We start from the raw sequence: 15969 nt of genomic DNA, 5'->3' as shown, positions 1-15969 counted from the left end.
AATATTATAGTACTATTATATCTTTTCCTGGGACGACACTGAAGATATGACATTTTGATACAATGTTAAGTAGTCACTGTAAAGCTTGTATACCTGTGTAAATTTGTTGTGTAAATAAGCTTATCTTGTTTACTTATGTATACAATGCATACATCTACAGAAGGCAACAAAGAAACAAACTGCAAAGGATTTGCAAATACAAAATTTACCCAATCAGTAATTTTCTTATATTCCAAGATTTTAAAGTACATTGATAAACAAATGTAAAAGTATCATTTCTGACTGCAGGAGTGCCACAAAAAAATCTGTAAAAAAAAAACAGCTACTTTTCTGGCACCCCTGCAGTTGCTGCTTTTTTAACAGTAGTTAAGTGTTGCCTCACTTAGAAGTGAGTACATTAAATTAGTTTAAACCAGTCATCCTCAGTTAGTTTTAAACAATCTACCATAAGAACAGATAATCTAAGTAAAGTATAAAATAAAGTGTTACTTAAGGGAAATTCATCTTCCTTAAAATAATGACTTAAAACAGGCCCAAAACAAGGTTCCTAGGTAAAACATTTACTCAGCACTGGGAGGGTTTGGGTTATCAAATGTTTATGTAAAACAAAGTTACGCTCTTTTATTTAAAAGACACCATTGCAAGAACGGCTCTCAGTAGACAAAATTAAAAACACAGGATCCAATGCTACTGTTTTTTTAAGTGTGGAGAAAATGATGGTATACAACAGAATTGACATGCCAATACACAATAATAATATTAATAATAATAATTAAAAAAAGTTTCATATTATTTTAAATATTAGGTGATAACTGATCAGTTTTTTGTCATATGTAATGTAATGTGGAGTAACATGTTTAGGTTGGAAAGTTTTTTTGCGATTAATTCGGCAAATGTCGTTCTAAGTCACTTTAGGGTGGGCTTTGATTCATTTTGGAAAATGTCAACGCCTTTAGCTTAGCAGTTTACATAATCTCATTTTATCCCTATTTGAATGATTATTTTAATAGATAAGGAATAAAGTTATCATCATCATTCATAAAAAATAAGTGTACAGGCGGTAATACCACTAAGGAAATCCCCTTACAAAACTGCTTTGAGACAGCGCAGGTACAGAATGAGTGACTAATAGTTACCACAGCTGCTGCTGATCCTCAAGGTAAAACTACATTAGGCTTCTGTATGTTTGAAAGCGAGCTGTGTGAATCTGACCAATGGTAATGAAGCAGGCTGTGTCTCCGCCTGTGGGCGGGGCCTCCAGCAGCTGCTCTGTCACACAAGCAAAAGGGAGTGGAGCTGAACTGTAAAAAGGGCTGCTTACTGCTGCTACAGCGTTTTGTATCTGCACCTAAATTTTGTTTTTGAAGCTAAAGAGTGCTGAGGAAGACAATGTAAGTAATATAGTTTAGTTAATACTACTATTAGCTAGGGTTACGGAGAGGTTGCCAACCTTGACTGAACGTTAGATAACTAGTAAACTGAGTCTATTTATTTATTTATTTATTTATTTATTTATTTATTTAGCTAAGCTAACCTTAAAGGCCAACGTTCATAACGAAAATAAATCTCAACACTTCTCTAAAAAGACAGTAACTGTGCTGTTTAGGTGGGTCGCTGTTATCTTTGTAAGCATAGAAATATTAGGTGAGCTCGTTTAGCTGTCTTTACTGTTAGTTAGAAAGCTAGCTAACGCTAGGTAACTAACGTTACGCAGGCAGCTCAGTACAGCATAGCAGCTCCTGCCGCTCTCTCAGACCGCTGTGCTGTGAGCTGGCCGGCGGTTAACACACAGCTAACGCTAAGTTAACTGACTAGCTAGCAGGCTCCGTATCTCAACAACACAGTCCAGTTTTAGGTTTATCTACTGCAGTCATGAACACATTAAACACTATTACTGAATATTACAGGCCAGTTCGATATTAAGAGTAAATAACATTCAGTTCATAACGCGACTAGCTCTAGCTAACAGGGTGTTTATGCTTTCATACTTTAACGCTATGTAACTTACAGCTCTGGAGAAAATTAACTTCATAAAATTAAATTAAGTAATTCAGTTTCTCTGATTTTGCTATTTATAGGTATATGTTTGAGTAAAATAAACATTGTTGTTTTATTCTATAATCTACAGACATCATTTCTCCCAAATTCCAAAAAAATTGTAATTTAGAGCATGTATTTGTAGAAAATGAGAAATGGCCGAAATAACAAAAAAAGATACAGAGCTTTCAGACCTCAAATAATGCAAAGAAAACAAAAGTTCATATTTCTAAAATTTTAAGGGTTAAGAAATCTGTATTTGGTGGAATAACCCTGTTTTTTATGTCATGTGATTGTATTCACTATTCATTGTTCAAAAATGAGCAACATTTTACACAGAATTAACTTTGATATGCAGATATGTCACTATCAATTATGAGTAAATAACATGCAGTTCATAACTGACTAGCTCTAGCTAAAATTAGTGGTATCAGTCCGTTACAAATGTATTATTCTCTCTAAAACAATCTCAGGAAAGGCACAAAATAGATACATTGTTGATTTAGATGTGTCATGTGATTTTTGTAAATCTTGTATATTACACAAAATTACTGTTGGTAGTCAAGAGCAAATAACATGCTGACACATTTAGCTACATTTATCTGTTTTCTAGGGCATCATTTATGCTTTTATTCGTTATCAATTTATGCTGTAAATAAAATAAACCTAAACAAACTAACTAAAAATTAGAGCACAATTTGAAAATACATTTATAAACAAATAAATAACATCGAAGCAAGGAACAAATATGTGAAGAAAGGAGGCGGTGTTATAACAGTATTAGGAACTTGTGCATTATAGTATTGTGCAATATTTAATCTATATTACAGTGATGACTGGGCTCATTAGTCAGACATTAGATTATGTTGGCTAAATGATTTATGATCAAGTGTCAAAAAAACAATAGCAGTTATTTAATTAACATGTTTGATTAAGTTGTAAATCAGACCATTGTTATATGGAATTACCTTTTAATTATCTTTGTAAATGACTGAACACATAATACCTTTGCTATATATATAAAGTACCAGTTAAAAGATCTTTTCTCATTTAATGTGTTTTCTTTGTATTTAATGATTTTTTTATTATGTAAATGTAATGTTAAAGACATTAAAGCTATACAGGAACACATGGGGAGTTATTTAGTAAACATAAAACTGTTAAACAAACCAAAATATTTTTTATGCTTTAGATTCTTCTAAGTAGCCACATTTAGCTTTAATGACAAATTTTCAGACACTTGGGAATTTTACTTTACTTTATCTCAGGGGATTATGTGTTGGCCAAACCCTTTTTTTGTTTACCTTGTAATTCCCTATGTGTCCCTTAATTGTTTTTATGTTTTTAATATTAATCTGCAATGTAGAAAATAAATTTAAAACAAAAAACAGCTTTTGACTGGTACTGTGTATATGCAATATATTGTAAAATAATCTACACCTTGTTTGTGGGAAATTTCCATTGTAAAATTGTATTTGTAAGAGCAGGGTTATTCAGTCCTGGTCCTGCCCCCCTCTGTTCTGGAATTTTATGGCTTTCTCTTCTCCCAACACACCTGATTCAACTAATTAGCTCATTAACAATTCCTTGTAGAGTTTTAGTGTGTGTGTGTTAAAGCAGGCTATAGCAGGCCTCTAAAATGTGTGAGGCAGGGGGGCACCCAAATAGAAGAACGTAAATGATTCTTCTCTTCTTCTTAATATTATTAGTTTTATTGATAATAGTGGGCCTAATATTAGTAGTAGTAGTGATATATTAGTGCGTGGAGTTCAAGATAGAGAAAACAAAAACTCTCAATCGCTATTTTAAAGAATATTATTTCCACACAACTATTGTTGAACTCTTTTTTTTTTTTTTAAGCTTCCAAAAATGGCGACGCAGTGTGTGACCAAGGTGGAGCTGACAGTCTCCTGTGAAAACCTCTTGGATATGGATGTGGGCTCCAAATCTGACCCCTTATGTGTACTACACATGAATACATCTGGAAACCAGTGGTTTGAGGTCAGTTCATGTGACCTAGATAAATGTGGGCTTGAACTACCCATTGTTTTCCATATGCTGGTTTCAATGGTATTTTGTTTTTTTTTTTGTTGGTTTTCAGGTTGCTCGCACGGAGAGAGTAAAGAACTGCCTTAATCCAAAATTTGCCAAGAAGCTGGTCATCGATTATCACTTTGAAATAGTACAGAAGCTTAAATTTGGCCTTTATGATATAGACAATAAAACAATTGACCTGGGTGATGATGATTTCCTTGGAGAGATGGAGTGCTCTTTGGGTCAGGTGAGATGCTTATTATTGCTATTAATTTTATATTTTAATTTATATGTGTAGCTGTGTTATTCTACATTGCTTTAACTTTGTTGACTTCTATAACATCACCACTACAATTGCATAGACATACACTATGCGTTTTTGTCTGAAAGAGAAGACTTGATTCACTGATTTCAGGTCTAATATCAGCAGTGCAGTGTCACTCCTAATTTGGGATATGCAATGATAAGCATTTATTTGTTTGATTAATGCTTCTATTTTACAAAACAGATTGTGTCCAGTGGCAAGCTGACCAGGCCACTAATATTGAAGAACAAAAGGCCAGCAGGAAAAAGCACTATTACAGTAAATATTCATCTTTTATTCTCAACCAAAGCCTGCCTATTTGAGTAGATGGTAAATGTTATGACTTGCATTTAATTCAGGGTTTGTGGTTATTAATTGCTTGGGTTTGGTCAGGCTGCGTTTGTGTCGGTAACTTGTCAAACTACTCCTGCAGCAATCTGTATTTAAATTGATTTCTTATCCACTTCAGAAGCATAACGACATAATAATGAATGATTGTGCAGTCCTTTTTTACCTTGATGTTGTGGATTTGTTTACTCCACAATATAGTAAATTAGAATCACGTTAGATTTACAAATTCATTTTATCTAAAGGTTAGACTATTTCTGGCTACTGTACACATGAATAATTGTACATTATGGGAATTAGATGTTATTTTAGTCTTGAGTATTTTTGTCATATTTATCACTGATTTATTTGGGTTTTATTTTAGATCAGTGCAGAAGAAATCAAGGACAATAGAGTGGTTAACTTCGAAGCTGAGGCCAGGAAACTCGATAATAAGGTAAGATTAACCATATTTATTATGAAAATGGAAAAAAAAGACCTAAAGCTTCAATCAAGAGAACACAGTGTTGTAACTAAGTTAATTATTAAGAGTTTTTTTTCGTACTGTGTTAAAATTCAACATTAATCTATGCTGACACGGGTCAGAGCCTATTATTGCCTTCTCCTTGAGCTGAATGGACCCTGTGTGTAATGAAGCACTACACTTATTGCAGTGTATGCAAACATTTAAGCATGCCTTTATTACTGTTAATATACCTATATTTACTGTGAATAGTTCAGCAAATTAAACAATAATACAAAAATAAAGATGCCACATTTAAAATGTAGAAGAAAGCTATTTCATTTTTAGCTACATTATATATATATATATATATATATATATATATATATATATATATATATATATATATATATATAGCATATGATGCCTTTTAAAAAGTTTAATTAAAGTATTAATGAAATGTAATAAATGAATTGTTAGTCATTATCGCAATATATTTCTTCACACTGCAGACTGTGCTCACGTGTCATAATAATTTAAGATCTTAATACATCAATTTCAGAATATCCAAGGTTATTATCTTTTTTTATAACCTTCACCCCTAGTCTGTATGTTTGAATGTGTTCAAAAAGACGGTGTCCTATTTTTTACGTGTGTATTTTTGAAGCTTTAAAAAGTTGCATCACCTGAACTTAACAACAACTGTGAACATAGCTCTAATAATCCACTAATATTGCTTCAAATGTTGAAAAAAAGTTTAATATTTAACTTCCTGCCTTTTGGAGACCTGCATATTTCATGCTTACTTAACTATTCACGGTAACGGGGAAATTTGCATACTGCTTTATAGACAAGGCAGAAATCTCATGCTTAATCTCACATTCACATAGCTTCCTTTGGATCTTCTGTAACACAACATATGCTCTGTTTTATTGTGTTGACTTCCTAAAAAGATGCAAATTATGTGTGAATTATGGGATGGTTGCAGGATTTCTTCGGAAAGTCAGACCCTTACCTGGAGTTTTATAGGCAAACAGAGTCAGGATGGCAGCTTGCCCACAGAACAGAGGTATGATTCAACTGCTACTTCTGGGAAGTTACCTGCCTACATTTTTATACATATCTTGCAAATATATTAATATTCAGAGGAAAATTAAACACTGGCTCCAAACATATGAAATTAAGCTGTTCTATACCCTCTTCCCTCATCTTTTTTATGCTAAAGGTGGTGAAGAACAACCTTAACCCCTGTTGGAGACCTTTTAAAATACCTCTGCAGTCTCTGTGTGGAGGAGACCTGGAGAAACCCATTAAGGTAAAGTTCCCTTTTTACTAAATAAATATATATTTTTGGTTAGTAAATGTATTGATATAACATGATAACTAACAGGTTAATGGTGTGTTTGTAGCTTGCATTAACATACTCATTTGTGGTTAGCACTTTTGGGACTGCATTATATCCTTTGAAAACCCTAAGTTGATTTAAACTTTTAATAAATACATTTGTTTAGTTGGTCACATGCTTCTTATGTGTTCATTCATGTAATACGATTGGTTTCAGGTTCTATTGCCAAAAGTCACAAAAAAGAGATGTGGTTTCATTGAGTTGCATTACATTTCATAGTGGTGTTCAGCTTATGTGGTGTTGTGTCTGGACATACCAAGTACTTGGATATTACAGTCATTAAGGAATTTCATTTCATCTTCCATCTGGAGTGTTGCTTCATCATTGTGGTACACTTCATTGTGGTTGTCCTCAGTCTTTGTGTGCTACCGAGACAGATATCTAAATATCTGTTGTACTTGGTATTATAATATTTATCATATACAGTATCACTGAGAATTTTCCTGACTAATGTACTGTATTTGGTGATAGACACTGGAGATGGGGGAACTCATTTCGTCTTCGTTCTGGACACTTTACAGTATTGCTTGGTTCTGGTATGCCTTTTTAAGCAGTGTGTTGATTTTTGTAGCCATACTCTGTTATATATTAGATTTGCCTAGAGAGAATGGTAGATATTTGCTTGCTGTGCTTTAGTGGGTTTTGGTGGGTCTTTCTCCTTTTATACTTACTGGCATGCTGTGTGAATATGAGGTAATCTGTTAAATAATTATGCTTAGTGAGATTAAGATTCTAATATATTGTATTTTATATATCTGCAGGTAGAATGCTACGACTATGACAATGATGGGTCACATGACCTTATTGGAATTTTTGAGACAAATATGAAACGTCTACAGGAGGCTTCGCGTACTTCACCGGTGAGACCACTATATAAACAAGTATATTTTAACTTTTTGTTTGCTGTTCATACTGTGGGATTGTAATTCAGACAAATGCATGTTGTTTTATAGGCAGAGTTTGACTGTATTAACAGTAAGAAGAAACAGAAGAAGAAGAACTATAAGAACTCTGGTGTTGTGAGTTTTAAGCTCTGCCAGGTATTGTATACTATCCATCTATCTTGTGCCTTTTCATGTCACTGTAGTCTTAACTGTGGCTTACACAAAAGTATTGGGACACCTACAGGAGCTTTAGTGTCGACTTGGTAGCTCCAACTGCACGTTTTATGCACTATGCTCCTGTAACTTGTAACTTTACATGGACTGAAACTTCGTTGCTAATGCCTTTGTTCATATATTGTAAAAACAAAAAAATTACATTTCAGAAAGAAATGACATTCTTTACTTAAACATGTTTCTTAACAGTAGTAAATCTTAAATGTAAGGGCTAATAACTATATGATTTCTGTATGACTTGTCAGGATGTAATTTTCCTTTTTCACTGTTTAGGTGGTGAAGGAATACACCTTTTTGGATTACATCATGGGTGGTTGCCAGATAAATTTTACTGTAAGTTTATTTCAGTCATATATGCAGTGCCTTTCAAAACTCAACCCTTGCAGTTCATTTGGGATTTTAAGTGACACTTTAATATGTTGCCACTGTCATTTTTGTAATAGACATTTGTAAATAGAAAAAAAGAACATAAAACATTGTTTCAATACAAATTAAACCCCATTTGCTTAGGAAGCTGATGAGGTTTACACAGATAAAATCCTAACAACAATAGTTTTCTAATTTGTGAATCATTAAATTAAATACAAATGAATTTTTAAGTGTATGCAAAATCTACCTTGTTCAGTTCTGAAATTTAAAGTTTTAACTGTTTTTCTAAAACCTTGTTCATTTTCTCTGCTGTAGGTGGGAGTGGACTTCACAGGGTCAAATGGTGACCCGAGGTCTCCTGACTCTTTGCACTACATCAGCCCTAATGGAGTAAATGAGTACCTTAGTGCCATCTGGTCTGTTGGCCTGGTGGTCCAGGATTATGACAGGTAAAGCAACAAGCAATTGATTAATAAACAAATAGGTCTAGTATAAAGTCAAGTAATCAGGTAAATGATCTGTACCCTACAGAGCTGTAAAATATTTCATTGCCAGCATTTATAAACATCTCACATTTACTATAGCTAAGAAGGTGAAAACATGATCTGCTCAAATATTTTAGTCTTACTATAATACATTTAGGTATAGTTTTTTAGCAAGCTTTAGTAAAGAGTCAGAGATATTTATTACATCCCAAGAAATATTATTCAGTAGATACATACAATACTGCATTAAATCCTTTTTTTAGTAAAAAGGATGACAGCGGTAACAATAATCAATGTTTTTTTTTTTTAGAAAGAGTTTTTTTGCAGTCTACAGAAAACATAACTGGATCCGTGAACTGGACACATGCTAGCCATTTAGTACGCCTCAACTGCACCTGGATCCTGTGTAATTCTTTAGGAAATCGACAACAACCTGCCTAGGGACTACAGATGAAAAATAGCTTTTTAGCTAACTCTGGCACATTGGTACATTGGTACACTGGTACATTGATGAAGAAACTGAACTGTTGAACAATGTACATTGTCCCTGTTAAATAAATAAATAAATAAAACTGAAACAAAAACATTAAGTCAACACAATTTAAAAAGAGGCAGGCACTTTCGTTTTTGTGTGAAAAACTAGCTGTAGGCATTCAGAGTTTACTTAAGCCCTATTTAAATTGCATTTGTTTATCTAAGGGACGCCCATCATATAATTTACAAATTACATTCTCCTCCTTGATAAAACTAATACAACTTTTATCCAGACAGCAATGAAATGTCAGTAGTATGAGTACGTTTCTATCAGGATGTATTTTTAAATATATTTGCATGACATTTTATTCAAATGTGTGATGAAACTGGCGATTATTGTTTCTTAAAAAGTAAACATTGTTGACACTGTAAATACAAATGATTGGTTTTACCATATGGCTGCTATTCATTAATTGTCCCTTATAATATCCCCCCATAATTAGCCTGTTGAATCTCATTTTTCTTTGTGTATTCCCTACCAATATACAGAGGACTCATTGTTTTTATTAATATATTTGCAAAAATACAGCACAGTTCAATCCACCACTTCTTACTAAGTAAATCATGTGTCTGTCATCTGCCTTTCATCTGTAATTGGTGGATTTATGTGTCCGTCTATGTCTTTTGTAAAACTAAAAACCATTGAGAAATGATTCTTTGTATAAATGAGTAATGACCTTAAAGGCAGCCTTTCAAACAAAACCGCTTCTATGTTTCTATGTTGATGCGAAGGATCAGAAACCAGGGCACCACAGATAAAAACCTCAACCATTTCTCATTTTTTTTGTATGTGCTCACAGGAAGAGCAGACTCTGCAGATGCAGGAAATGTTTGAACCACACTTCTGTGCTGTATTATTGGAAAGATATTTATAGGAACATCGAGAAACACTAAATATGATATACTTACACATTCATCAGTGTTAAAAGACCATAACATGCCGCAGTAGTCTAATTTTGTGAATTCATAAAAACAAACATTTAATTCATTAATTTTCTTAATCTGCTAAATATCTTAGTTGTGTCTTTGCTGTTTCATTTCTAACAAATTTTAATTATACAAATGGTTTTGTGCTGTTTTGTCAGTGATAAAATGTTCCCAGCATTTGGTTTTGGGGCTCAGATTCCACCACAGTGGCAGGTAAACTTAAATATTATAGTTGTTGTTGACTTGGAGAAATAGAATATATTTTGCAGTGAAAATCAGTGCGAGAAGTGCCCTTAAAGAGTATGATTTTCAATAATGTTTGTTTTACAGGTGTCCCATGAGTTCCCTCTGAACTTCAATCCATCAAACCCATTTTGTTCTGGTAAGTGATCGCATAGGATGTCTGGATCTTAGCTCTGTGCCTGGATGTGTAGTGCAGTTTCTGAGATGTGGAATAGTAAATTATTAAGCAGTAGATTATATTACACTGCTATAGCTGTGGGATTATTGCAGTTATACCATAATTGTATCACCGTTTTTGTTAGATTAATCATGATTAATCTGTTAGCACTGGCTTCGTTGCTATCTTACATGTGTATGTGCAGAAGTAACTCTTAAAGAGGTTCGGTCAGAGTTCTATTATTGTCTTATAATGGCACTACCTCTGTTATGATGTGTGATGTACTAGTGTGCATTTGATTTTTCTGCAGGTGTGGAGGGCATGGTGGAGGCTTACAGGCAGTGCTTGCCCCAGGTCAAGCTTTATGGCCCTACAAATTTTTCTCCTATCATCAGACACGTGAGCCGCTTTGCTCAGGAGGCTCTACAGCAGAACTCAGCATCAGTACGTTTCTTTTCAGAACACAGCTTTTAAATTAGAAACCTTTGCCATGTGTTATATTGCTGTGTACAAAATCCAAAATGCCATATATATGCTTTGGAGTGCATTATGTGCGGTATTGTTGTTAGGGTTGGGAATAACAGAGCATCTAGCGATACGATACTATCACAATGCATTGCCCATGATGTTAGAGATGATATCACAGTACTGTGATACTGCAATACTCAATACTTAAGATAATAAGATAATTCTCTATGATAATTCACAGCATCTGTGTTATTGAAGAGAATACAATACTCCTAAATAAGCAAATAACAGGTATTATGCGTTTATTTTGTTTATTATGTATCAGTTTTTGAATCAATATTTACATTAGTAAATAGTAACTTTAGTAAGTCAAATTGGGGGGTCTTAAGTCTTAAGAAGTTATTGCGCCTGTTTCAATAAAAATACTGATATTTGACACCACATATCGGTAATGTATCATGAATGAAAACAATGTTTTATATTGCGATATGAATATTGTGTGCCATCCACATTTTTGCACTGCATGATATTAATTACTCCTACATGTGTCTCGCTGTATGGCAGCAATACTATGTCCTGCTCATCATCACCGATGGAGTAATCACAGACATGGATCAAACCCGTGCTGCCATCGTAGCTGCCTCCAACTTGCCCATGTCCATCATCATTGTGGGTGTAGGCGGGGCTGACTTCACTGACATGGAGATTTTGGATGGGGATGATGGACGTTTAAGATCTCCATCGGGAGAGCTCGCCGTGCGAGACATCGTGCAGTTTGTGCCTTTCCGAAAGTTCCAGAATGTAAGTGGGTTCTTCTGACCTCTTAGATCTGTTCCATCTATGTGCTTTCTAGCTGAGATTGTCAGCATCATCCCTATGGGCCATTTTTGCCATTTATGTATCTAAACTGGTTATAGCACCCTATGCTGTAGTGCTACTGAATCTTATAGAAAATAGAGTCTAAAAATAGACTGACATGCCAAACGTCATGTGTTACCCTTAGGGACAGCTTGGGAATGCACACCTGTATACGTTGTGAGGTGTTATCTTGTGAGTGAGATTTAACAGTGGAGCAACATACTCATAGCAAGGTGACATGAATTATCACAGTTCGATTGAGTCCTTATAGTGGTTGCCAGATGGACGGGACATTCTATTTCTGAAGTTGCCTTGATCCACAGTGTCAAGTGTGAACTGACAAAACTTCATCAAAGGCATTACCACTCACAGTGGACAGTGCAGTGGGTGGTAATGATTGTGACCTATTTGCAGTCAAAACTGGCTAATACATTCTGTGTTTTTATTTTATTTTCAGTTGCATGCAAGCATATCAGTGCATTGACATTTTAAATGTATATGCTCCTTTTGGTGGGTGCTCCCCTCCCCAACCCAATTTCAGCTCTTCTAGGCTTTAGCAGACAGCTTTTTATCTCTCCCTCTCTATCCATTTCATTTCAGGCCTCCAGGGAAGCACTTGCTCAGTGTGTACTAGCAGAACTGCCTCAACAACTTGTGACCTACTTCAGATATAAAAAGCTGCAGCCTCCCCATGATCCAAACCCTAAGTAGACATGTAGGGCTTCCAAAGCGCCTTATTCACTACTTTCTGCTGGCTTCACACTTTCATTTCTCTGAGCATTGGTGCTTGCATTGCATGTCCTGAGAGTTGCATTTACAAATAGACTGACATGTTAAAAGTCATGGGATAGCAGTATGTAAATTAAACATGAGGTTTTAGGAGCACCTCACAAGTTCTGAGGTGTTGTGTTGTGAGAAACATTGTGCGTTGGCCAGTGCTCATGGCATGGAGATGTGAGGACTGGTAGTGGGTGCCAGATGGATGAGATGACTAACTGTTAACTAACTAGATGGATAACTAACTAGATGGATAACTGTTTCCAGTTATGTAATATGCTTCAATCCACATTGTCATGTATACACTAACAATTAAGTATAAAAGATATCCCCACCCACAGTGGACAGTGCAGAGGTTGGTAATGAATGTGATCGGTGACATCTGGCTAGAATTGTCCACATTTTAACTCTGGCAGATATTTAAACCTACATTCAGTGAAGGAGGTCTAACATAAAACATTAAAGCTTTTATGGGACATACCCAAAATCGTAGAACATAATACAAGTTCCTGTTCCATGACATGTAGCATGTCAGTGTATGTAAGATGCAAAGCTATGTTTATACATTTTTGATCATGGCAATATGAATCTTTTGCATAGCCGCTCTTGTTACCTCAAGCCAAATCACATACTGTCTTCCTCTAGTTTAAATAATATTGACATTTATCATTATTCATGTTTCTCTTTCTGTTCTTCTCCCTTTCTGTAGTCTCCTAAGGAGGCCCTGGCACAGTCTGTGCTGGCAGAAGTTCCTGGTCAGGTTGTCACTTTCTTCAACATGTTGAAGCTCAGCCCGCTCAACTCCAGCACTCCTGTAGCTACTGCTTAATAAACCAGCCTCTGACTGCATAGTACAGCTTCAGCACCAGACAGTAAGAGACCCCTGAGCTCTGCTTTGTTTCAAAATGTGTCCCTCCGCAGAAGGCATGTAAATTAATATACAGGGGCCAGAAAAGGACCATCTTAGTAACGTGAGTTTACTAAACCAGTAGGAATAATGCCATTTAAATCCTCGCTAAGTGCATGTTTACACATTTTTTCACATGTATGTCATGTATGTACTCTTTTTATGTTTTGTTTGTAATTTGTTTTGTTTTAATATGAATCTAAGCTGGAATTTTGTTTCTTATTCAAACATTTTATATATTTTGGGTATTATTTTAATAGAGTGGAAATGTTTTAATGAATTTATTTTGTTTCATTTGATTACATCATTTAGACATGTTCTGAGTATTGTAAGGGCTGCCAAAATATTTCCAAGTTAAGTTAGTTCTACTTTGATGTAGAGTCAGTTGCAGTTGATAGTCAGTTCTGTTATGTTATTTAAACCATTTAATAATATTTGTGCCATATTTACATATACAATTAAATCCAGTTAAACAGCTATAAATTGTTAACTGCATGTTGCACATACATGACCTGCAGAATGCATATAGTGCAAGGTATAGTATATGCTATTTGTGCTTTTCAAAATGCATTTGCATTTTGTTTTGCAAGTAATTCACTACTCCTGTGCCTGGCTGTTTAATCACAGCATCTGTATCATTTTTATGTTGTAAGAAGTATAGTGAGACAGAAATGCCTTTTTTACATAACATTTACATAAAATACAATGTACAATAGCTCATGTGGAAGCAGCTTCATAGGTAGCGGAAAGTGTGGATGGATCTGTTTCAGAATAGGGTTGGGTGCTATTCTTGTTATAATGAAATAATATTGTAATATTTTGAAATTATGACTTATATGTTGTGTCAGATTTCTGTACTGTGTCTGTCAAACAATAATAATAACAATAATAATAATAATAGTAATCTTCCCTTTATAGTTCCCATGCGTGTATGAAATCGTCTGTGTGCCGTCATGCTGCATTTAGTTCCAAGTACATAATTTAAACTCAGAGATGTCCGCACTGCACATTGACACCATGGACAGCATTAGTGTTATACAGTTTATCATTATTTTATCTGTTTGTTTCTCATTAAGCCATACACACAGTACTATCCAACTTCTGTAAACATGATTTCATAGTGTTCAAATGTGAATAAAACTGCATAATGCATTTTTCCCAAAAAGGATTAACAAAAACATAAAGAGGAGGACATATTTTGGGTAGATTTGCCATAAAACACAGTAAATGATGGTCAAACTCCAACATCTTTAGCAAACTGTTTTAAATGGTGTACACTTATCTGCATGTTTGCCTTGTGTATAACATTGCCTTACAGAACTCTTAACATCCAACACCTGAGGTAAATGGAATTCAGCATTACTTTAAATAGTACTTACTCAAAATTGTGCTTTCAAATGAGGTTTTATCCTCTAAATGTGTGGAACTTGACCCTTAGGTGGAACACAGACGATATTGTGGCATTTGGCCTTCTATTAATTATTTGCAGCAGCAATTAATTCAAGCTAAGCATAGCTAGCGCCTCCTCAGACAGTACTTTCTATCATCAACACAACACAAGTGTGAGTTGCACTTAAGTTACGATAATTAGTTTAGCAGTTGTGCAGTGTGGAGCTCACTAGCTTCTATGTCCTCTATTGCTAAATGTATATCATTATTAGTAGTAAGTCACCTTGGATAAACACGTCTGCCATATGTAATGTAATTTGTAACTGAACTTGCTAAATAAAGGTAAGCAAAGTGGACACCATAAAAAAACCCTCCAACAAATGTGTTCTCTGGTGAACATAATGCTAGATATCATGTTGGTGATTGTGTGAGTAAATATAGCCTTTTTGTTTCTGAAATAACAAAGTATAACAACCACACATAACTACACTCTGTCCTCGGTAATACTGTCATCACTAAGGCTATGAGAGATTATGAAATTAGTGGATAGCACCCAACCACAGTTCAGACGTAAGGAAACCTTTGTTTGCTTTGTCATGTCATGTTTAAACCTTAAGTACAATACAGACGTTTATTTACTTTATTTTGTTCACGCTTTTCATAATTAAAGTGCCAAATATATATGTTATATCTAAAGTGTGTAATACATTTGAAATGTTTTGGTCATAGTACAATATTTTTTTATATAATTTCAGATTTCTACATAATTTGTTAGTAATTCATCTCTTGTTTTTATGCTTTAGAAAAATCATTTTTTGTGAAAAATATATTTTTAGAAACTTATTAGCCAGATTTGATTAATTGTGTAAATTTTTAAACTTAGTTTCAGTTTTGGAAAATGGACGTTTGTTATCGACAGAAAGGAACATTTGTGCAACAGACAACACTGTAAAACATGTTCCATTAAAGCCTAGATTTCATCAGTAAACATTTACTGGTATAATCATCTCAAATATCACCTTTTTGATCACCTGCATTGATTTAATTATAGTACACACAAATAAAAAAGTATCAAGCACCCCACTCTCAGACTCCTACCTTTTTTTTTGTTTACATGTACCTTAAGAAAACATTAGAAATGAATACTTAAGACAAGTTGTTATTAAT

At 34.4% G+C, this 15969-nt stretch overlaps 1 protein-coding gene across 2 annotated transcripts; it reads left to right on the top strand.

Annotated features, from left to right (window-relative positions):
• The first annotated feature begins 1256 nt into the window (after window positions 1-1256).
• Window positions 1257-15885, top strand: cpne3 (copine III). Of its 2 annotated transcripts, XM_007250378.4 has the most exons (17): window positions 1257-1391; window positions 3898-4038; window positions 4139-4318; window positions 4580-4654; window positions 5088-5159; window positions 6154-6234; window positions 6391-6480; window positions 7332-7430; window positions 7524-7610; window positions 7962-8021; window positions 8373-8506; window positions 10162-10216; window positions 10334-10385; window positions 10714-10847; window positions 11436-11672; window positions 12330-12444; window positions 13216-13347. In XM_007250378.4, exons 2-16 carry the CDS (start codon window positions 3907-3909, stop codon window positions 12438-12440), a joined length of 1599 nt encoding a protein of 532 aa, XP_007250440.2. In that variant the 5' UTR covers window positions 1257-1391; window positions 3898-3906; the 3' UTR covers window positions 12441-12444; window positions 13216-13347. The 2 variants fall into 2 exon arrangements, with proteins under 2 accessions (XP_007250440.2, XP_007250439.2); XM_007250377.4 differs by lacking the exon at window positions 12330-12444 and having other exon boundaries at window positions 13216-15885.
• The last annotated feature ends 84 nt before the right edge of the window (window positions 15886-15969 follow it).

Source organism: Astyanax mexicanus, chromosome 6, assembly GCF_023375975.1.
Source record: "Astyanax mexicanus isolate ESR-SI-001 chromosome 6, AstMex3_surface, whole genome shotgun sequence".
NCBI classification, from domain to species: domain Eukaryota; kingdom Metazoa; phylum Chordata; class Actinopteri; order Characiformes; family Acestrorhamphidae; genus Astyanax; species Astyanax mexicanus.
The sequence above is the reverse complement of the archived record's forward strand: the minus strand, read 5'-3'. Positions and strand labels throughout refer to the sequence as shown.